The sequence below is a fragment of the Penicillium alfredii genome (genome assembly GCF_028826965.1).
Source record: "Penicillium alfredii strain IBT 34128 chromosome Unknown utg000004l_segment0_segment0, whole genome shotgun sequence".
Taxonomy (NCBI): domain Eukaryota; kingdom Fungi; phylum Ascomycota; class Eurotiomycetes; order Eurotiales; family Aspergillaceae; genus Penicillium; species Penicillium alfredii.
This window is the reverse complement of record NW_026622701.1, coordinates 1809144-1831277: the sequence shown is the minus strand read 5'-3', so window position 1 is coordinate 1831277 and position 22134 is coordinate 1809144. Positions and strand designations below refer to the sequence as shown.

The 22134-nt window shown below is 49.7% G+C and overlaps 11 protein-coding genes across 11 annotated transcripts; 9 read left to right on the top strand and 2 right to left on the bottom strand.

The window, feature by feature from the left end:
* Positions 1-88: 88 nt before the first annotated feature.
* NUU61_002347 (amidohydrolase) lies at positions 89-1711 on the top strand (the record flags this gene model as incomplete). Its single annotated transcript, XM_056652929.1, has 1 exon — positions 89-1711. The coding sequence occupies one exon, from the start codon at positions 89-91 to the stop codon at positions 1709-1711; it is 1623 nt and encodes a 540-aa protein (XP_056513996.1).
* A 501-nt stretch (positions 1712-2212) lies between these two features.
* On the top strand, positions 2213-2542 carry NUU61_002346 (uncharacterized protein; the record flags this gene model as incomplete). Its single annotated transcript, XM_056652928.1, has 2 exons — positions 2213-2255; positions 2310-2542. 2 exons carry the CDS (start codon positions 2213-2215, stop codon positions 2540-2542), a joined length of 276 nt encoding a protein of 91 aa, XP_056513995.1.
* Positions 2543-2703: 161 nt separating this feature from the next.
* NUU61_002345 (Galactose oxidase/kelch beta-propeller) lies at positions 2704-2910 on the top strand (the record flags this gene model as incomplete). The annotated part of the gene is made up of 1 exon (XM_056652927.1): positions 2704-2910. One exon carries the CDS (start codon positions 2704-2706, stop codon positions 2908-2910), a length of 207 nt encoding a protein of 68 aa, XP_056513994.1.
* Positions 2911-3280: 370 nt separating this feature from the next.
* Positions 3281-3832, top strand: NUU61_002344 (uncharacterized protein; the record flags this gene model as incomplete). Its single annotated transcript, XM_056652926.1, has 1 exon — positions 3281-3832. One exon carries the CDS (start codon positions 3281-3283, stop codon positions 3830-3832), a length of 552 nt encoding a protein of 183 aa, XP_056513993.1.
* A 71-nt stretch (positions 3833-3903) lies between these two features.
* On the bottom strand, positions 3904-4402 carry NUU61_002343 (uncharacterized protein; the record flags this gene model as incomplete). Its single annotated transcript, XM_056652925.1, has 2 exons — positions 3904-4232; positions 4327-4402. The coding sequence occupies 2 exons, from the start codon at positions 4400-4402 to the stop codon at positions 3904-3906; spliced, it is 405 nt and encodes a 134-aa protein (XP_056513992.1).
* A 2091-nt stretch (positions 4403-6493) lies between these two features.
* NUU61_002342 (uncharacterized protein) lies at positions 6494-7141 on the top strand (the record flags this gene model as incomplete). Its single annotated transcript, XM_056652924.1, has 2 exons — positions 6494-6563; positions 6627-7141. 2 exons carry the CDS (start codon positions 6494-6496, stop codon positions 7139-7141), a joined length of 585 nt encoding a protein of 194 aa, XP_056513991.1.
* Positions 7142-8753: 1612 nt separating this feature from the next.
* Positions 8754-9234, bottom strand: NUU61_002341 (uncharacterized protein; the record flags this gene model as incomplete). The annotated part of the gene is made up of 3 exons (XM_056652923.1): positions 8754-8821; positions 8922-9022; positions 9092-9234. The coding sequence occupies 3 exons, from the start codon at positions 9232-9234 to the stop codon at positions 8754-8756; spliced, it is 312 nt and encodes a 103-aa protein (XP_056513990.1).
* Positions 9235-12894: 3660 nt separating this feature from the next.
* On the top strand, positions 12895-13260 carry NUU61_002340 (uncharacterized protein; the record flags this gene model as incomplete). Its single annotated transcript, XM_056652922.1, has 3 exons — positions 12895-12932; positions 12994-13007; positions 13058-13260. 3 exons carry the CDS (start codon positions 12895-12897, stop codon positions 13258-13260), a joined length of 255 nt encoding a protein of 84 aa, XP_056513989.1.
* Positions 13261-13975: 715 nt separating this feature from the next.
* Positions 13976-14953, top strand: NUU61_002339 (amidohydrolase family protein; the record flags this gene model as incomplete). The annotated part of the gene is made up of 1 exon (XM_056652921.1): positions 13976-14953. One exon carries the CDS (start codon positions 13976-13978, stop codon positions 14951-14953), a length of 978 nt encoding a protein of 325 aa, XP_056513988.1.
* A 454-nt stretch (positions 14954-15407) lies between these two features.
* Positions 15408-16986, top strand: NUU61_002338 (uncharacterized protein; the record flags this gene model as incomplete). The annotated part of the gene is made up of 2 exons (XM_056652920.1): positions 15408-15456; positions 15512-16986. 2 exons carry the CDS (start codon positions 15408-15410, stop codon positions 16984-16986), a joined length of 1524 nt encoding a protein of 507 aa, XP_056513987.1.
* Positions 16987-19626: 2640 nt separating this feature from the next.
* On the top strand, positions 19627-21973 carry steA (sexual development transcription factor SteA; the record flags this gene model as incomplete). Its single annotated transcript, XM_056652919.1, has 5 exons — positions 19627-19750; positions 19808-19907; positions 19973-21481; positions 21591-21674; positions 21727-21973. The coding sequence occupies 5 exons, from the start codon at positions 19627-19629 to the stop codon at positions 21971-21973; spliced, it is 2064 nt and encodes a 687-aa protein (XP_056513986.1).
* Between the last annotated feature and the right edge of the window lie 161 nt (positions 21974-22134).

Genomic DNA, 22134 nt, shown 5'->3' with positions numbered 1-22134 from the left:
TGCAGTCGATAAATAATCCCACTCAGACCACATCAGAGCCCGGGCTTTTGAATTGTACAGCAGAAGCAGAGCTTGGGCAACCGTCAAAATGACCAGTGTGTTCAAGAACGGTCGAATCTTTGCACCTTCGCAGTCCTCCGCCGGCAACGGCAATGAATTTGCCGAGGGCATGATCATTGAGGGTGATAGAATTGCCTACGTCGGCCCTCTGGAAAATGTTCAAGTCCCAGAGCATGCCAATGTAATCGATCTACAAGAACGCATTGTGCTTCCCGGCTTCATCGACGGCCATGTGCATATTCTGCAATACGGCCAGTCCCTACGCAAGGTCAACCTGATCGCCTGCACATCTCTTGAGCAAATTCGCGAGGCCATCAAGTCCTATGCTACATCTCATCCTTTCGTTCCACGTATACTGTGTCGAGGCTGGATTCAGTCTTCTACTGATGGAGTCGCACTGGCGACCATGTTGGACGACATTGACCCGCGTCCTATTTATATCGATTCATTCGATTTACACTCTATGTGGTGCAACTCGGCCGCGCTCGACGAGATGCAAGCGCATTCCGCTCCAGATTTGCCCGGGGGCTCTATCCATCGTGATGAGAATGGAAGAGCCTCAGGGTTAATGAGCGAGGCGGCACTGATGAATCTTGCTTGGCCGTATCTAGAAAGCACTACTTCAACTAAGGATAAGCTGAGTGCCTTGGACATGGCCGTTGCTGCATACACTGCTGCAGGGTATACCGGTCTCGTCGATATGGCCATGGACGAAGGGACATGGGAGATTCTAAACTTCTATCGCCGGGACAAGAATATTCCCTTTCATATTGCTGTCCACTGGCTGGTTCCATTCTCAGATAATCAGCGAGGGAATTTCCGCTATGTCGACCGTGCTATTGAACTGAAGCGAAAATTCACCCAGCCCGAATTTTGCGTCGCTGGAATCAAAATAATCTGCGATGGGGTTGTTGATGGATGTACCGCTGCCCTGCGACAGCCATATACAGGCAAGTCCGATCCAGTCGAGCCTATCTGGCCGGCAGATATGCTGCAGGAAGTGGTACAACTTGCAGATTCAGCCGGACTTCAATGCGCCATCCACGCGATTGGCGACCAGGCAATCCATCGGGCAATCAACGTGCTTTCGAAGGTCGGCACGCCAGGAAGGAGACATCGGATCGAGCATCTCGAACTCACTACCTCGGAAGATGCTAAAAGGCTCGGCGAGCTGGGAATCACGGCATCAGTTCAACCAGTTCATTCTGATCCTGCATTATTCAAAGCTTGGCCTGGACTAGTTGGTCCCGAGCGCTGTAAGCGAGCGTTTGCATATAAAGAGTTCCTGGATGGGGGAGCCCCTCTTGCGATCGGTACCGATGCTCCCACTGCTCGTCACTTTCCATTCCCTAATCTGTATAATGCTACGACCAGACGGTCGGCGCTTGAACGTGACACCGAGGCCACAGTCAATCCTGATTTTGGTTTGAGCTTGGGTGAGGCGGCTACGGCTGCCACGAAGGGCGCCGCTTACGCGCGGTTTGCGGATTCATGGACCGGGAGTTTGAAATCTGGGTTGAGTGCGGACTTTCTGGTTGTCGACATGCAGTGGACACTAGATACACTTCTCGAAGCAAGTGTTTGCCAGACGTGGTATCGGGGAAAGAAAGTCTTTGACTCAGATGTTGATTCGAGAGAACACGGTGAATAGAGGCATATTTAGGTGGAAATAGAAATGCAAAGTACAAGCTATCTTGATCATACCAAGCTACCTATGCAGCAAAGGGTTTGATTAGTGAAAAGCTTGCGGTTTGTGCTTCATTCGTGGCAGTTCTCTTCGCTTCACAGATCTATATTCCTAAGCGCGTCATGGAAGAAAAATGGCAATGCACTTCCACCTGGTGCATTTGATTTCCCAAGCTGATTGAGTAGCAGTCGTCTGCTGCTCCTTCTCTCACCTTTCTATCTAACTGGACTTCTCGATCAAAGTGACCAGTAAATATTTGCCTCAATGTGTGCCGCGTTCCAGGCGATGCTGATGATGGCTTCCCTCTTTCCCTTAAAGGCCTGCCCTTGCCTCGAACCTTACCCCAACACCTGTGGATTTAACCTCCGCCGGTATCTTGAAGCTCTCTCATTCAAAACGTCAATACGAGTCCCCAGCCTCATGTTGCCCCACTAACCTCTCTCAGTATGGCATGTCGATCGCCTGATGGCCCTTGCTCAGCCCCGCCTCGCCTCAGCTGCACCGACGCGTGAGTTGTTGATTGTGTTTGGTGTGTGTATCGACTGTGAGTTTTTGAAGGTAGCAATGGATGGACAGCCACAGTCGCTGTGGAAAGTCGCTGAGGCACAAATAGATGAGTCTGAGAAACAGCTCCTGTCTTTTGACCAAGCGGACCGGATCGACCTCGACGAACTGAGCCACTCAACCCAAGAAGCCTACCAAATATGCCTGAAAAAGAGATACAAAATCTGCGTTCCGGGCAAGAACGGCCAAGAGATCATCGCCCAAGATATTCTGGGGAAAATGATTCGTTGACTGCAAGCGTTTCAGAATGTTGGTAACCAAGTCGTGCAGTATGATCTCAATCACCTCGCGCTACCCCCACGCGGGAGTGAGCTTCTTACTACAGATGAGTGAAAATGGGAAGAAATCAGTGGCTTGGGATTTTCAGACAACTATAGATTGCCACCCAAGACATGGAAAAATTCGATTTCGCCGTACAGGGCGCCGAGAAGATCGCGCGCATGATAGCACGGTACCGTATTTTTGAAGATATCTATTTCCAGCAATCCTCACCAGTAACAGGGCATCTGCAGCAAGCAGTGGTGCGGTTGTATAGAGCGGCCCTCCAGTATCTGGTTGCCACCAAGCTGTATTTCCTGGAGAAGACCGGATGTGAGTAGCATGGTTTCCTCGAAATCAGGCCGTTCACTGAGCCATCTAGTGCGTGTCTTGAAGGGCAGCCTTTTTCCAGGATATGGTGGCCCAGATGTATTCCCTTGAAGTCGAGGTGGATCGCTGCGCAGACCTAGTCCATTTAGAAAGTGCGTTTTGATCATGGGTTGACCATCGACGTGTCTTGTCTTTGCTAATGCCAGTGAAATCAGTGGAAAGTGATTTGGCTACTCGGGTAACACGGCTGTCATCAGGTATTTCAATGCCTTTGCCTCTATACTAGAAGCGATTAAACATGCTTTGCCAGACATCGAAACCGCATGCCATCCCGGGACTACGTCTAACCAAACTCAGCTAGATCGGATCGAGACCTGCGAGATGCTCGAGGGCGCAGCAGGAAACATTAACTTCGGCGCCCAGATGATACGGTTTCTTTGGGACTACTCCCCCAACCTTGTGCCGACGCCGCAGATGCTTGTCAACGCTGTTTGTACAAGTCTGAATGACGAAGAAAGGATATCGTGCTTCCTATTGACCAAGAGAACTGGTCGGCTCACTCTGTATCGGGCTCTGGCGGATGCTCTCATGGGCAAGAAAAACGGCTCTGCGATATTTGGTCGCGTCTTGTACTCGAGTATTCCGCTGGAGTTAACTGAAGAGGATGTCTTGGTTGCGTTTGAGAAGTGGCAAGGAGTTTTGTTGAAGCGGATGCTGGAGATAGAAGAGGGTGTTCGGCCGTCCCAGGATATGCTTGTCACGGCCATCGAGCATCGGAATATCACGGCTTTGGAGGTCTTGCTTCCTGAGCCAGGATTTCATGAATTGGTTTCGGATGAACTACTGGCCAAGGTCACAGACAGTCAGCATCAGGAGATGATCGAGATATTCCAGGGACAGGGATTTACTGTTGCAGCCGATGGGGCAAGTTAAGCTCTTACGTCCAAGATTCAGACAGTACCTATTGCCATGGTGTATTCCGTGAATAAATCCAGTACATCCAATCACGGACATAGAATTTTGACCATAAAACTCCCTGCGCCATCTATCATCATAGCAGCACGTGTAGAGGGCTGTGCAGTGTTCCCAATAGTCAGGCCACCATCCTGACTGTGCCCAGTCCACGATGGCAAGAACGTGAGCTGGTGTGCTTTTGATATGACAAGATTTCCTCGATAAAGGTCCGCCTGGGTGAACGTGATTTTTCCATCGTCTGGTAGCAAGTGTCGATACGGATCTTGCAATCCTTTCGGTGAGGGAGCCACCACTGAGTCAAGACAAAGAGCCAGTAATTGAAATCTTTGATGAACAAGAAAGGTCCGTCTTTTAGTTTCTTCTCCAAGTCTTAATCAAGAAGCTGCTGCTGGTTGGTTCGGCCTAGTAAAGGTTGGTCAAGTTTTGCTTTAGGGGGGTGTTTGAGGACACACCGATGAACTGATGAACAGGATCCGGTTCTAATTGACGCAAAGAACCAACGATGTTGCATAGTTGGTCATGAATCATCTGTTTATTCAAGTCATCGAGCTTTCCACACCAGGATCTCAATGTTTCCCCCTGGGTGGGCTCCATGTAGAGGAACACATGGCTTCCCATCCACGCGTCATCCATACAGAAGCTTCAAGGATAGGAACTTTGTCACCAAACACCCACTTGGTTATCCAAGGGTTCAAGGCTTTTGTGACCTTGATAATTGGACCAAGTTTGACTGAGACATCTAGGTCCTCGAATATCACCGGCACTGGGTCTGGTGTTTTGAAGACATTCTTGAATAGAACTCTGACTTGCGCCGGCGTTGGGTGATGATTGGGGTCTTTGGAAAATGAGGATTCAAGGAAGCCCACCTCACGCTGGGTTGCATCTGGGAGTTGAGGGACCGGGATTGCTTGACTCTTGTCATGATGGGGGATGTGACAGACTACCTGTTCCTTGGGGCATTAAGAGATGCAAGAGAATGCCGACACGTACGACTGCAGATAGCCCCACTCAGAACAATATCTCCGAGCCTATATGTTATGGTATTATTAGCTTTTAGTCATTTCTTACTACTTCTTTGGGTAGAAGTCTGCACTTTCTGATAGGGTGATCATCTACCCCATTGTTCTCTATTCCAGGCTTTATACAAAAAGGTATCTAATTTGAGAGCTGATTCTACTACACGCAGATGTCTCAACTTCCCATTATGTAGAACACTATATATATAGTATCGGCTCTAATGGCTTCGATCAATAGCGAAAATGAGCTTCACCGCAAACAAAACTGACTCAATGAAGACCCAGACCCAAAAACGAGAGATGGGGGCCAGCTCGTTTCCTGCTTGGTCCTTTTGACCTTGATTGGTTACCCAGGTAGTTTCATGTCATGATGGGAGCAGTGTGGGTAATGTTCTCGATGGGATCATGAAGAATTGGTTAAATTTCGGGCTATTCAATTCTCACTTACCCAAATCAATTGGCGAGAAAACCTGGCTTGTGGAATTGTTTGGGCTTTGGAAGTGAGCATCAAGCAATTGGATGTCTCGATGATGCCATTCATCGTATTCATTGCCCTGCTTATACGGGGAAGTTGAAAGGTCCTCATAGTTAAAATGATATATGGAGATCTTATCCGTTCAGAATGACGCCGCGTACGTGGACCTATTCGTCATTGGACCTGCATTTGGATCCAAATACAGCTGTAGATGGGCTATGTTCAGCTCCCGGGCCTTCACCGCGTTGCCCTAGCACATAAGGCTAGAAGAATTAAGAGACTTTCTATCATATACCAATTTCCGAGCTTCAGTACCAAGGCATAATGGCTGGGATCTGCTCTAGTAATGCTCGGGGGGGGATTTTAGTGCTAGAAGGATCGGATCTACATGATGCCGCGTGTACGTGGGGACACGTCATCGTAGCCCCAGGGGGGAATTTACAATTGACCAATTAAACCTGAAAAGAAAAATTAGCTTGCCCCGAGCATAATAGCTCGAGTCTGCAATGTTGTAATTCCCGCTTGTTTTCTCGTCTTAGGGCTTCGGGGGCCGTTGTCCGAAACTCACCCACCATCTGCCGAAGATCAAACCTCAACTAGACCTCGGGTACCTAGATCGATAACAAGCTTAATGTGACAGCTTAATGTGCCACTCTATTCACTTTTAACGAACTCTACAATAGCTAGATATTGTGGCGTTCTTGGCATAGTTCTCCAGCTTACCCTTGATGATTCTAAATTCAGGGGTCTTTGCTATCCACGGATTGTTTCGTGGGAGCCCATTGAAATGGGGCCGCGTCAAGCTCTGGAGACACAATTCCAGTCCAAAGTAGTCGCCGCCCGGTTCAGCCCTCTGGGGTGATTTACCTCTTGGCTACCTAATGAGCTAATATTTTAGACCAGCCTTGACGACCACGACGCGTCACTGCCGTCAGTATCTCATTCCTGGGATCAATGTTGTGATGGCGCTGATTCTTTGGAGAATCCGGAACAGAGCGTCTCGAGTCGAAAGGTATAAAGAGGAAGTTCTTCGTCCTGTCTTCTGTCCATCATCACTCTCATTCAAACACTTCCAACCCAAAGACAACTTCAATCTTTTCCTGTTACAACCACTCTTCCACTGCCAGGATGAAGGTTTCTGCTGTTCTGACCACTCTGATGGCCGCTGGCCTCGTGGCCGGTGCTCCCCCGAGTGACCGTATGTCAACTTCCACATGAAAATCATGGTTACACCGAAGCATTTGCTAACACTTATCATCAGGTCCCACCGACGTCCAGGGCCACCCCCTGCCGGAGCCCACTTCTACTGATCTCCCTCCGCCTCCGCATGGCCAGCCGCCCAAGGATGGCAACGACAAGCGTGACGTGCTGCCTCCTCCCCCGAAGGACGGCCAGCCCCCGAAGGATGGTAAGCCTCCTCACGACGGTCAGCCGCCTAAGGATGGCAACGACAAGCGGGACAACCTCCCCCCTCCCCCGAAGGACGGCCAGCCCCCGAAGGACGGTCAGCCTCCCAAGGATGGCAAGCCCCCCAAGGATGGTCAGCCGCCTAAGGATGGCAACGACAAGCGTGATGTGCTGCCTCCTAAGGACGGTCAGCCCCCCAAGGATGGTAAGCCTCCTCACGACGGCAAGCCCCCCAAGGATGGTCAGCCGCCTAAGGATGGCAACGACAAGCGGGACAACCTCCCCCCTCCTCCGAAGGACGGTCAGCCCCCGAAGGATGGTCAGCCTCCCAAGGACGGTCAGCCTCCTAAGGGTGGCAAGCCCAACTAAATCTATCTTTGAGAAGATAGATTGTGTGGATGCCTCACATAGATCTTGTTCTGGACTTGATTCAAGGTGGAATCTGGATCTGAGAAGGGAAATACATGGTTTTTGGTTGGAGGAAATCGGAGCACCGAGACGGTGTGCTTTTCTTTCTGCTTGACCGGTCAAATGTCCACTTTTCAGTCTCTGTATCTAGCTACATACACTCGTTTACTTAATAAATTAGAGCTCTTTTGCCCTGAACTGTTTGATCTTCGCGAATAGGTGACCAGGTCATTGTAGGGATAGGCATAGGATAGACTTCCGCCTCTAGTGGCCTATGGCTGTGGGAAAGATGCTCGCACAGAAAGGGAGTTGCAGCATAAGTTCATTGATCATATGTGTTATACCATGATCAATCGGCTGCTGAACGTTACTGCGGAAACAGATTATCCAGCTATAAGCCTTCCTCATATTCTTTGTGATATACGATATATAAACTAGAACTTTAGATAGAAATAACCGTGTACCTGAGCTTGTAATATTCTTTTATTGTGGTTTTTTTTTTTTTTTTTTTTTTTTTTTTTCATTTCCTGAGCTATTTTGAGAGACCCAAAGAATAAATGCAATGAAAGAAAGCGAAGCCAAAAGTATAAAAGAAAGACTTCAACTTCTCCCGTCTGCTTTATCATCGCTTTACAAGCAAGAGGGTTTAATACAACGGTCTTTTTTGGACTTCTTTCCTTGTTTTGAAAGGAAACCCATGGATCTATTCCTACAAATTTAAAGTCATTTTTAAGCTGATATTAGCGTCCATGGATGCCTCTAGAGAAGCCTACAGAACCAGTCGGTCGGATTTAACATTGACGGTCGAAGTCTCCGAATGTGGAAGACGAGACCGATGCGCCCAAAGAGGAATATTCGACGAAACTCCAATAAATTGAGAACGAAATGGAGGACTACCAGTGTCACTGAAGTAGACATTAAAATGAAGCAGTGGGGATGAAGAAATCGTTATGCCTTCAGGATGTTGTTTGTATGGCACTAGCTTCTGTATGGCTCTACGCCTTCTCTATTTTTGGCCTTCTTCTGTACGTGGGAGTGTATGAGCATGTGGGATTCAAAATCTGCTTCGATTCAGATGAAGCGTCTGCATAGCCATTCCGCCCCTAGTTGAGGCTCTACTAATTGAATAAAGTTAGATTCATTGATCGAGATCGAAGTCTTCGAAAGCGTTTGTTCATCAAGATCTGTGATCAACATCACATATAATACAAAGTTCGTCTGTACATTATGCAATTGGAATAATCGATTCAAACAGAAAATTAACATGTGGAGATTCCATAATTTGGTAATCCAAAGGCGATGCGCAATAGTCTCTTCTGTCGTCAGCCCGATTTACGCCTTGAAACTAAAGCATCATCATGACATCACTGGCACATTCGCCTCGAAAACATTAGATTCAATATATGCACAATTTTGTTATACTAATTGATTTGCAATTGGAAAGAGAAATAGGATATCTTCGAGGGTAGGATGATATCATGCCAAACTCCAAGCAGCTCCGACGCCTCCGGTATCAAAATGCCTTAGGGCTGAGGGTATTCTTTCACAAGAGCCCTAGCACGGAGAATGATATTTACTCATCAGGCTTGCGGAGGTTGAATCGAGTGCTCCGGTCCATGTTGGGAGTAGGAAGAATGGCACCTTGAGGGTTCATTGTCAGCACGCTTATCATAAAAGACCCACGCCGAAGAAAATGAAGAGATGTAGACAGAGTGAAAAAAAAAAATTCAGGAAATCTTACTTTCTGCAAGCTGGTCCTGTCCAAGCCAGTGCTCATTGCTCTTCTGAAGATCCTCGAGAGCATGCTGGTGGGCTAGTTCCGCGCACGTCGCCTGTGGCGATCTAATCGAATCCCGGTGTCAGTATAGATGGATTGGATAAGACATGGCAATATAGAGAGATATCTCATACGGGGCGACATTTCTATCCACCAAATCGTGGGAATCCTTCGGGTTCTGCGTCTCTGCCTGACTCTGGTGGTGCCCCTCGAGTGAGGTGCGGTGGTCCATGGAAGTAGGGTCGAGGGGGTTGCCGTCAATACTGGATCTGACCATTTTGGAGATTTTTAGGGTGTGAGTGGATTGAATGCCGATGAAATCCTTAGATATAGGATGAAGAATGGTTTATTGGAGATAATTACGGACAAAAGTTGTTGGGAAAAAAGAGAGTGAGGTTGGGAAAAGGATATATATCCAGTGGTTAAGTGCGGGGAGAGCGATATCCCATGGGCGACAGTGTGGCGACTTATGATATAACCACTTTGAACTCCTGTCGCCAATGAAATCAGATATTTTTAGTGTTCATCTTTTGTTAACAAAAGAAATTGTCTCTGCAAAAATGTAAGCCAGCTCTTTTGTTTGGTTTAATCAACCTCCATCGAGATCAAGCAATATAGTCAAAACCTACCAAGAAGCAAAGAGATATACAGGGTCAGTCCTCGAATGATCGTTAGAAAAGGTTCCTTTCACCCTATTTCTTTCTTTCTTTCTTTCTTTCTCTTTCTTGTCCTAATTTTTTAAAATTTCTAAATTCAATCCCCCCCCTAGTTCCTGAAGGACAGAGAAAAAGTATCTTGGGTGATCAGATACGGAAAGTGTGTCTATTGCAAGACAAACAAATATGTTCCGATTTTTTTCGTTATAGTGTATCTCCTGGGCATACACTACCAACGCGGCTTGATGCTGATGGGGACGCCTGGCTCTGTTGGCGCCCTCATGTCTATGGTTATGATCCTTTAAAGGTTGATATCTTTGAATTCTTCCGTACATCCTCAAAAAGGTGAAAGAGCTCTGATCCAGGACCATGTCTTCTTGATCAGATGCGTTTGTATTTTTATTTTATTTTTTGCCTCTCTTTCGAGTTTGATGTTATTTATTTGTATACCTTTTTTTACGGAGGAAATTCATCCCGAGATTTAAAACAAGAAACTTATCAGCCTCGAACCAGTGACTAGGTCTTACTCCTCGAGTTGATTCTTCCCATTGCAAGACTAATTGCCGGTTGATGGTTAGGCGCACTTTTGGGAAGTTGCAGCCTTGAATGATAAGGATGGCTTCAATACTGCCGACGACACGAAGGAGTTCAACGAAAATGTCCTTGGGGCCATGAATGGGAGAGCTCCCGGTGGCCAGGCGGACTACATCGACCCCCTCGGTTGGAATCAATTCAATGGCTGCGACGATAACACCCAGGTCTACTGGATGACCCCAGTCGAACTTGAGGGTAGTGGGAAACCGGTCGGGCAAAGCCCAAGTTTGAGCAGAAGATCAACAGAGTTAATGACTTCGTCCGGGAGCAGTTGGATGGCAACGTCAAGATCAACACGTTCCTATATCAGCACCTGCAGTACTGGAGCAAGCTGAATGGAGAAAAGGGGGGATCTGGACAAAGTCAACAAACAGGCATATGGAATGTGTGCTTTTCAGTCAGTATTCCCTCGTCCTTGCCCCACGACTGAGTTATCTTGTATCTTGTGTTATCTAACCTCCGAGCAGATACGATGGAGACAGAAATTGGCGTCTATCCTACCAACATCAAATCTACTCCAACCAAGCTAGTTTGGCAAACCAGCTTAATTATAAGCCTTCGAACGAGGCCCAGTATGGAGGTTATGACAAGAAATACTATCGGCCGACGAATCTCAAGGACACGTTGGAAGAGTGGCATGGATAAACACTGGATGGGATATTGAAAGATTATTTAGCGTCGCCGAGAAGTACAGTATATACTTTGTGTCGGTATAGAAGTCAGGAAGTAATGGACTTTGGTAGTGTTGGGGCCGAAATTGGAGTGATCGTCGTTGTTCCATAGAACCCCATGTATAAATACCCGCCAGCCCCTCTCCCTTCTTAGCTTTCTTATTCTCTTTCATTTGTTTCACACGTCCTTCTTTTCTCGCCCTGGAATTTGTAGATCTCTGCAATCTCCCACGAGAAATATGCCAGATCATTTCGGCCAATTCTTCCGAGCATGAGCCCAGTCTTCGCGCCTTTGCTTGCGCCAGTCGGTCTTGTTATGGCATGGCGTTGCCTCATCTCTACCACACCATCAGAATCAGCGTATATTCCAACCAACAATTGCAAGACTTGCTAGAAAAGAAACCAAAGGATCTCGAGACTCGTGCGAGTTTTCGACATGTCAAATGTCTCGTGGTCGATGGAGAAATGCGCCGGGAGGCAGACCCTGTCCCGGAACAGGCTCAACCACCTCCACACCCGTTGAAAGATTATCTGCAGGTCGTTGGGCGGCGTGTTTGACCGGATAAATCTCCTAATAATTGGTTCTCCGAGTGGCATAGCTTTTCTCTTGCCTCTTTGAAGGATTGATAGCTAATCTACACCAATGAGAACGGAATCGAAACTGTTCGAATACCATGCATGCATAATACCATGTAACACCTCTCAAGCGAGGGGACTGGCTGTAGATGCAGGCCCTGGAAGGACTAGGTATTCAAGGCAAGCCAATATGCATATGATCATATGATGACCCGACAAGAAAGGCAGCATATCCCGAAAAGACCCTCAGCGTTATCATCGATTTCAAGCAGCTGGACTATAGACGCCACGGCGGCGAGAACGCTTTGATTGATGAAGATAGTACGCAAGAGCATTGTAATACTTTCCAAACCCTCAGTTTTGTATAGTTAGTATCAAAAAATGTAGTGTTTTTGTCAATACCGCGTATGGATAGCGAGTATGAGGCTGTTGAGAATGCCGTGGACGTAGCGAGTAATCCTTGGCATATTGGCTTTTCTGCCGCCAAACCAATTGTCTCGAACCACACGGGTGATCTGCAGTGTTCCTTGCCTGTTCACGGTGTCCCCCGTATTCTGCAGCCTATCAACCCCGGGAGTTCAAGCCACTGTAGGTGTTGGTACTGCCCAGAGCTAGCCAACTTTCGGAAGTAACCTTAGCACTGTTGATTTCCTACATTTCTTCAGCTGCATTCTCAAAGATGCACATTCTGCATGCATAACTGCAAAAAAAAAAAAAAAGAGTGGAAGATAGCCAGGGGGGTACGAGTTGAGAGATATTGAGAGATTGGTCACGCCAAGGCATTCTACTCACCGTCTGATGTGTACTCAATATTGAGTAGGAAATAAGGCCGGTATCTTCGTGCCAATAGCTCATCGAATGATGTAAATAGCCTCTAAACTTCTTTTCTCCTATATTTTGCACCTTGCCTGTGCCTGGATGTTCAATCTCCAGACCATCAAACAGCCCTAGGTCTTATGATCATTACGGTTGTATAGCCAAGACCATCTGGACATGCCGCCGCAGGAATGTCTCTAACAAACATTCATGATGGCGCCTGGTGCATTGATATACGAACTGCGGTTAAGGAGGAAGTTCGAGGATCTTCAAAAACACAGCCGAAAAAGGCAAGTAGTCCACGTCCAGGGTCTACTACCTAAGACCCGATACGAGGTGTGGAGGCTTTTGTTGCATTTCCGTCGGTCTTTGAACCCACGAAGACTCTCAAATTGGTTACTCTCAGTTGTGGGTGCTCGTATTCATGATTAGAGAGAGTTGTATACCAATGCCCGTAAAGATAGAGAGTGTGAGATAATGAAATGAAGTATGTGTCAACTATAAATACCCCATGGTTCCCCCACTGATCGGCTTGATCTTCGTCCTCTTCAACTGTGATCAACAGGCACCGCATTCCAATCACTCAACCCGAACACCAGTCTCTGAACATTATTCTCTGCCAACATGAAGGTCTTTGCTACTGTCGCCGTTGTCATTCTCGGGTATGTTACTCGATAACATGGTTATGTGAAGTGATCATGTACTAACATCGTTAATTCCTAGACTTGCTGCCCAGCGTTAGTCCCCTTGCAACAGTCCCCAAGCTGTTCTATACTAACCACCACAGAAACCCTGGCCCTCGAGTCCGGCCTCGAGTCTGAGGTGCCTACCCAGCAATCGGAGGCGCTCGAAGCCAGAGCTGTGGGCTGCTACCAGCAAGGTACCAAGAGCAAGCCCGCTATGTGCTACAAGCCCAACTGCCCGTCGGACCGGCGCAGCGTGTTCTGGGACTTTGGGTGCCGTGATGGTAGCTGGAAGTGCTGCATTTAAATGCCAGTTTGGGGCTGCAGCGGTGGTTTCGGCTTGTTCCTAGTCGTCGCACTGTTGTCCTTTGAAGGAGAATGGCCGCTGGTAAATTCTTCTGTTTGGAATGGGAAAGCAGATATGAATTGTTGATTTGAGGACGTGCATGTCGTGTTTTTTACTCACTACCTTTACACTCCTTCGGTAGTGCTTCAATTGACTGAGCTTAGTTCATATCCATGGATAATGCACAGTATTTTGTAGTGGTTGAATGAGAAACAAGGGCTCTGGCTTGAGTTTAGAAGATGACATATCGCTCTAGAGTAGAACTTGGCTTTAATATGTCAGAACCTTTTCCATCCTTGTTCACACATACAAATCCAGACCCACTATCTGCTGGCGTCTCTACTTGGGCCTGCGGGGAAAGTAACCCAAAGAATAGGTAGTACTCAAGACGACAGCCTCAGATTTTCGAAATCGAAGCTAGAATCAACATGGAAAGTAGTAGAACTTCAAAAGGGAAGTTGATTAAGGGAGTTGGAAAGTCCCGGAGATAACGCCGATGACCGACGTTATCTCCAGAACACAAGAAGTGCTTGGAATAATTTGATAAAATCATCACGGACAGATCAAGACTCCTTAAATCCGACTTGATAATTTACATCCGCACTGGAATATTTGCACTCCAGATATGACCGAGTAAAGCTCATTCAGATCTGTGGCATCAAATCGCACAAGAACAATGGCACAACCACCGCCTGCAGGATGGCTCGACATCCACGGTCACTTCCAACCTCCAATGTCGAGCGAAGAAGCCCAAAACAGCCTTAAGGTATTTTCGCGTGCCAAGTTCATCCTTAATGAACCAGCAGCATGGAGTGCAGAAGAGGTGCTGCGATACAACGATACCGCCAACGTCCGCATGCAGATGCTGTCATTTCTTCCAACAACCCATGACCGACTGAAACGAGCAAATGACTTTGGCGCCGCCATCGTCGAGAAATACCCAGCTCGATTCGGTCTTCTCGCCGCTTTGCCAACAGACAACCCAGCAGCCTGCGTCGCCGAGATCCGTCGTGTCACCAGCACATTCCGCACCCCGCCCGATGGATTCGCAACCACGACCGTATACAATGGCGTCTCTCTCGCAGACCCAAAATTGGAACCAGTGTGGACAGAGCTCAACGCCCGACGGGCGGTGGTTCACATCCACCCGAACGCAATAGCTCCATCTGCAACAGAGCTTCCCACGCCACTAGTTGAGGTGGCATTCGACACCACACGAACAGTGATCAGCATGCTCTACAGCGGGGTCTTTCGCAAGTTCCCCAATATCCAGTTCGTCGTGGGCCACTGCGGAGCCGCGCTTCCCGCGCTCTCAGGCCGGGTCGAGCTGCTGGGCACGGAAAAGTGGGTCGCAAATCCAAATCACATCACCCGCGAAGAAATCAAAACTCAGCTGGGGCGATTATATGTGGACACTGCAGCCACCGCGAAGTCCGGGCTGGTCCCCGCGGTGCAGATGTGTGGAGTTGGGCGTTGTGTGTATGGGGCTGATTGCGGTGTGTCGTGCTCGACGGAGGCGACGATGGAGGAGAACCGGCACGATGTTCAAGTCTTTGAGAGGGAGATGAGCATTCCGGTTAATACGATTGGCGAGAATGGGTGGAAACTCTTCCCCGCGGCGGCGAAGCGGGCTGGTTCTTCCTACGATACTTGAATATATATGTATTGCAGCGCCAGCGAGAGATATTCGAATCGAGGGATCGACGCTAGCGCCGCACTTATCACGACGTGCAGCAATCCTTGTGGAGAAATCAGAACATCTGAAGAGTGTAAGAGTGTATTTAGCGAAGACTTCAAAGAGCGGATCCGCTCGCAACTCTGGTCCACTAAGCCCGAAAAGGTGACTCTCTGGAGAACCCGAATTTGGCGCGCAGCCGATCACGTTCTGCGATGGAATCACACAGAACTTTTCTCTTCCTCTTATATCGTCGATTTCTCTTTGTATTCTGTTGTATGTGGTGGCTAGCAACTTTTCTTTTGAAGATCTATAGCGCCCTGTGAGATCATCCGTCGACGGAGAGGTGAGATCATACCCCGAACTTATCGTGTCTGGTGGTCTGGGGAAGCTAGGAAGTCTGGGTATCTCATAGATTCCCTGGGAAAGAGGCATGGTTTTCTCACGAGGTGATGTCTCGGGTCACGAAGATCAGGCCATAGGTATGATAGACGAAAGAACATTGTGATCGATTGCATCTCTGACCACATTCCCCAGATCACCATGACCCCAGAGCCAAAATCACCATCGTGTCCTGGGACGGACCCGACGACCCCGGAAACCCCTACAACTGGTCCTTGCGTCAGAAATGGACCCTGACGGTCTTGTCTGTGTTCGCGACCTTCATCACCATGACGAACGGCACGATCATCACCGTAGCCCATGAAGCCATCAACGAGCATTTCGGCATCTCAGACGCCAGCTTCCCTCACTCGTATTGGCCTGTGACGTCCTGGGCCATTGGAGGAGCATTTTCTTCGATGCTCGTCATGCCGCTAATGGAAGACTTCGGCGTGCGGTGGGTCTTCCTCCTCACCTACGCGATCTTCCTCTGTTTCGTCGTCCCACAGGCCGTAGCACAGAGTTTCGCCGCGTTGGTCGTGACGAGGTTCTTCGCGGGCGGTTGCGTCGCCATCCTAGCCAACACGGCGGCTACCGTTATCGGGAATGTCTGGGACAGCGAACGGTCTCGCAATATGCCCGTGAGCATCTACATCCTCACCTACCTGGCGGGCAGTAGTGTCGGGCCGGTGATTGGGTCGCCGATCTTTCAGTTTCTGTCGTGGAGGTGGATCGGCTACATCCAGCTGATGTGGCACGGGGTCTGCTTCCCCGTCTTTTTCTTTTTCTTTAAGGAGTGCCGAGGAATCGCCATTTTAGCCCAGCGTGCCAGGGTGCTGCGCCGGAACGGCAAGAAGGCCTATAGCCAGCACGAGATTGACAGCCAGGAGACCTCGATGCTGCGGATCGTGGCACGCAGTGCAACACGGCCTGTAGTTCTGTTCTTCACCGAGTCGGTGGTGTTTGTGTCGACACTGTGGTCTGCCTTTACTGTCGGCACGCTGTATCTGTTCACCCAGTCCGTGGAGCAGGTCTTTGCAGGGCTGTATGGCTGGACACCCTCGCAGGCCGGCTACGTCCAGGCGGCCATTGTGATCGGCGAATGCATCGGCTGGGTCGGGACGTTGTTCTCAGGCAAGTTATATTTCAACTCGGCCTCGCGTAACACCGAAGTCCCCGGCACCCCGATCCCCGAAGCAAGACTCTATCTCGCGATTTTGGGCGGCATGTTCGGCATCTCCGGCGGCATGTTCACCTATGCCTGGACCTCCTACCCGGATCTTCCCTGGATTGCCCCGGCAGTTGGGCTAGCCATGGCTGGCGCCGGGAGTGTGATTGTCGTGACGGGGATATCCGACTATGTTGTCGACGCATATAGCAAATATGCCGGCAGTGCGATCGGGCTGATTGCCGCGGGCGAAAATGTGTTCTCGGGGTTCTTGCCTCTGGCGGCCATGAGCATGTACTCCCAGTTGGGGTTCCAGTGGGCCAGTACGCTTCTCGCTTTTATTTCGCTGACACTTTCGTTTGCGCCGATTTTGGTTCTTGTCTGGGGTCGGGAAATCCGAGCCCGAAGCCCGTTCATGAAGGAGGCTATTATTGAAAGGAGGAAGAGCATTGACTCGGTCTGATGTCCAGTTTTTGTAAATGAGGACAACTGAACATAGCATTCATTTCTGCACATACCAAGAGTCATTTTCTGAATATATTGCTGGACCGGACTTGATTATTTTCCTGTCCTCTGTCCGACCAGACTATAACATCGCGGCCTGAAAGGGACACATGCCCTGTCAAATCTTGCCGTTAGAATTCATACCTATGAAGCCTTGGAGCCCACCTATTGCTCAGAGTAAGATCAGATCGAACTTCGGGCTTGCATGAGAAACCCTGACAGGAACTGTTGGCTCCAACCTCCCAACATGACTCGCCACACTGATCGTCGATACTTGATATTTTATTTCCCCTCGTTTAAGCACTTGATTTACCTCCTGCAGAAGGGCAATTAGGAAAAGTTCTTGTAAAAGCATATGAAGTCGATCGACTGCCGCCCCCACCATCTACCCTTTCAAGAGTTGATATACTACAACTTCGAGATTGTTTCAGCCTGGGCGATCAAACCGGGACACGAATCAGGCTGTGCAGTAGACAGTGCCACCGTACTAGTCAGCCCGAGGGAGAGGGGAGCTCTTTGTTTGTATGAAACCGCCGTCCAGAGTCTGTCTCTGTGCGTGGTTGCAATTGGCATCCCAATTTCACCAGGGCTGGGACATGTATAATCCTCGATCGGGCAGTTCCCCGCAGACAAAGCACAAGCACAAGCACGTTCGTTCGCCTCGAGGCACGACCCGGAAAATTGGGATCAATCCGATGGGGTGTCGAAGGATGAGACACCATGCCCTTAATCCTTGTTGCATACCCATCTTGTGCGGACCCTTTCTGTTCCTTTTTTTTCCCTTTCTTTTCCACCGGCACCTTGCTGTTAACCATGTCTTCTGCGGGTCTTTTCATTTTAGCAAAGAGAAGAATTTTCATCCGTAGATGAGGCAGAGCTTGGCGCGTCTTATTAGCCTCCCGTCCAAAGGTTGGTTGCGCCAAGCTTTTGGTCTTCGCCTCTTCCCATCGTCTTCAACCATGGAAGACCATGGCATGACACGGTCGGACGGGGTCTGGAATGCGCTGATCTTTACATGACATGTCCAGACCAGATAGGGCGCTGGGAGGGAAAATATCCTCCGAGAGTACCACGAAGAAAACCCTAGAAATTGGCTCATCTACCGTCATGCTCTCCATGCAGTAGCGTCCGAAGCCACCTCGGCAGGGGAACCTCGGATCAAGTCGCTTGCAAACAGAGGGGAAAAAAAAGAGAAAGAGAAAAAAGCTGTATAGTGGATATGTTGTTTTTTTTGGACGAGTCCCATTTGATCTGTCGCTTCGTCAATCCCAGGATGATCACCGGCCCTTTTCCTTGTAGGCGACACCGAAGGAATCAGCTCCAGCCACCAAAACCGGGCTGGACGGGATCGGAGAAAAACCCAGACAAAGAAGTTGTCCATTTGATTGAGCATCTCGAACGGTCTCTCAGTGGAACCGATCCCCCTCGTTTCAGTGGCTGCAAGTAAGCGCCCACCCTCTGAAACAACCAGGGCGGGTGCTTCAGGTTTTCCCAGCGCCAGTTTGATGTGAGTAGAATTCTTGGCGGCTCATCAGAGGGCCCCACTGCCTTGCCGTTGTGACCCCGTCGCGAAGTCGCTCCAAAGGAGAAGGTGATACGATGATCGGATGCACCGACGCGATCATGCAGCCCAGTCACCCCATCGCGGGTTTCTATGCCGAATCACCGTTGTTCAATGGCAGACTAGATATTCGATATTCCTCGAGATGAGAGTCGAAGGCGAATATTAAAATTACAAAAAGAAAGAAAGGTACATGGGAAGAGGCAAAAAAGAAATCAAAAGCCGCCTTACCGAACCCCCAAGAACGAATCACGGCGATCCCCTCGCCCCCATCCAGCGGTCACAACAGGCACTCCCGCCGTGACCCAGAGAGTCCACTCGATGACGTGTCTGGTATTGTATATTACTGGAGGGAACATGTAACTTACTTTAAATTACCACTATTTCTCCTCTCAATCCACAGTACACCCATACCATACCTGTCCCTTACCTGTCCCTCACCAGGGTCCTGGCGCTTCGTGGATTATTATTAGCACTGACGTTGTGTAGGCCTTCCCCCTCCCCTTCTCTTCTCTTTCTCTTCCCTCCATAACATATCCGACTCCGTTGAATCCTCTCTTCACCTTCGTTTCTTCTTCCGCTGTGCGAGAATTCAACCTTCCGTAGAGGCTTGCAACCCGGCTGGTCCAGTTCAGTCTCTGACATCTCTCTCTTTCTTGTGTCTTTGTCTTTGTCGGACACCCCCGAGGCTGGCTCCTCTATTTGTTGCGCATCGCTCATTGCCACCAACCTTGTTCCAAGTACTTATCTTTTGCCTTTTTTTTCCTTTCCCCCTTTTGGAGATATACATATACAATCTACCAACATCTTGGATTGTCTGGTTTTGTGAAAATTGATCTTCGCGTGTGATCCGACCGTCGAATCATCCTGACGGTGAGTTTGTGGTTTGGTCTTGGATGTCTCAGTGGAGTCGCAAATAATCTCAACGCTCTTTGATCGCTTCTGGGATTCTCGGCTTTGTTTGCGCATGCGTTATCAACCTGCGCCTTCCCGGTCGCCGCTGATGGTTCGAGCAGTTCGCGAGCAAAAAAAGCCACCATGTATCCTCAACCCGGTGCCCCTATGCCACCGCCACAGAAACCGGAAACCTTCATGCTTTCGCAGGAGGCGCAACAGAGCTTACCACATGATGCGCAAGTCGCATTGCAACAAGTAGACAACTGTATGTGGTCGCTAACTTGGCTGTATTGTATCATGTGTTGACTGTCTGTTTTACTAGTGAAATACTTCCTCTTGTCTGCCCCGGTTGATTGGCAACCGGATCAACTGATCCGTCGCTTCCTCCTTCCCACTGGTGACTATATCTCTTGTGTTCTCTGGTGAGTTCACTCGTGCTTCGAATTGTCCAAAAAGAAGGGGGTGGGTGATTGACGAACTATCTCAGGAGCAACCTCTTCCACATCTCGGGTACCGACATTGTCCGATGTCTCGCATTCCGATTCCAAGCCTTCGGCCGCCCCGTCAAGAACTCGAAGAAGTTTGAGGAGGGCATTTTCTCCGACCTGCGAAATCTCAAAGCCGGCACCGATGCGACCCTGGAGGAACCCAAAAGCGCGTTCCTGGATTTCCTCTACAAGAACAACTGCATCCGGACACAAAAGAAGCAAAAGGTGTTCTACTGGTATAGCGTGCCCCACGACCGGCTCTTCCTGGATGCATTGGAACGGGATTTGAAGCGTGAGAAGATGGGCCAGGAGGCGACCACGGTCGCCGTCAGCGAACCCGCCTCGTCCTTCGAATTCGACTCGTCCCAGTCTTTGTACGAGCAATTGACAAAGGCTCAACAAGCGAACTCGTCCTCGTTTGCTGCCCACGCAAGTACGACATATGGCCAGCCCAGCTCCCCCGTGGTTCGGACCGTTGACGCAATGCCTCCTCCCCAGATGGCTCCCCCGGCGATCCCTCTTCTTCAGGACGATTCTGGTCCCCCGATGTACAGCAACCAACCGATGCCCCTGTCGAATACCTTGGTTCAGAGCGTCATTAAGCGCGAGCAGGAGTACGGCCCCATTCAGTACGACCGTAACGGAATACCCATGGCCCGCACCCACCAGCGACACTCGTCCATGCCGACCTTTTACGAGTACTCGCCCGCGCCCTCGTTCGTCTCGTCACAATTTGAAGACTACAGCAACCGTGGTTTGTCTTTCGAACCGGTCACCCCACCGCAGCACTCGGTCGGGCTCGGTGCGGAGCCGGCGTACATTGCCAACGAAGACACCGGCCTCTACACCGCGATCCCTGATCTCTCCAATGCGCCTACCTACAATCCCATGATGCAGCTGCCTCCATCCAATCTAGCTGGCGGCACGTACCCGGCCGCGCCTCGGTCCTATTCGTCCAATGCCTATCCCGTTATCGAAGGCTCTCCGACGTACAAACAGCGGAGACGACGATCATCGATCCCTCCAGGCACTCATGCTATGACAGGTCATCAGTCAACGACTCCATCATCTCAACCAGCTACTTACGCTGCTCACAAACCTAGCGATCTTCGTCGCTCGGTTTCTAGCTCCGTGGCTCCGGTTGCGGAGGGCGATGAAGCTCACCAAGACCTCGCGCGCACATACCCAAGTGCGATGCTGCCGCAAAAGGACCTGCTGCAGGAGATGTCCCGCCATGGTACGCCGCTGCAACACGTTGAGGATCATGCAGACCAGCAGCCATTGCCGATAGCCAATCCTACGGATGAACTCGCGCCCCTGCCAACCACCACGGGCCTTGAGACGACCGTTCAGAACAGTACCAGTCGCTCGGACCGTTCAGGCCCTGGTCCTGCTCGTCGTGCCCGGAGTGCCACCATGATGGAGCTGGGACCGTACCCGCAGAAGTCCCATTCGTGCCCGATCCCGTCTTGCGGCAGACTCTTCAAGAGGTTAGAACACCTCAAACGGTAAGCTTGATTTCTATTTTTGAACCCGGCCCTTCTCTGGTGGGGGTGATCTGCATGGTCCCTTGTGTGATGAGCATCCTTGTAGCCGCCGACTAACTCGGGCGTCTAGGCACGTGCGAACCCACACGCAGGAACGTCCTTACCCCTGCCCATACTGCAGCAAGGCGTTTTCGCGGTCCGATAACCTCGCACAGTAAGCATATCCTATTTTGCTGCAGTGATCATTATTCTTACCCTACTTGCAGGCATCGTCGCATCCACGAGGCACAGCAAGATGGCCACCCACCTCTCGCACATGACGAGGACTTGGAGAACGATGGCAACGACTTTGGCTCCCCGGAAGAAGAGTTCTCCCCGCCGGAGCACGTCCAAGGCATGGTCCCCATGCCCACCATGACAACCATGCCGGCTCCCATGAGCATGCCATCCGCTATGACAACCATGGTTGCTCCCCACATGATCGCCCCCCAACTGCTTCAGCAACATATCTGAAGTACACGTGCGATGTATCATATAGCATAGCACTGTTGTTTCGTTATTCCAACGGTCTTGCGCGCTCAAGCGATCATGTATTTTGATTTGGGGTCATCAGGCGTATTTCGGCGCTTTGGGTCCGGGGAGTCACTGTTTTGTCCTATTGCATCCATCCATTG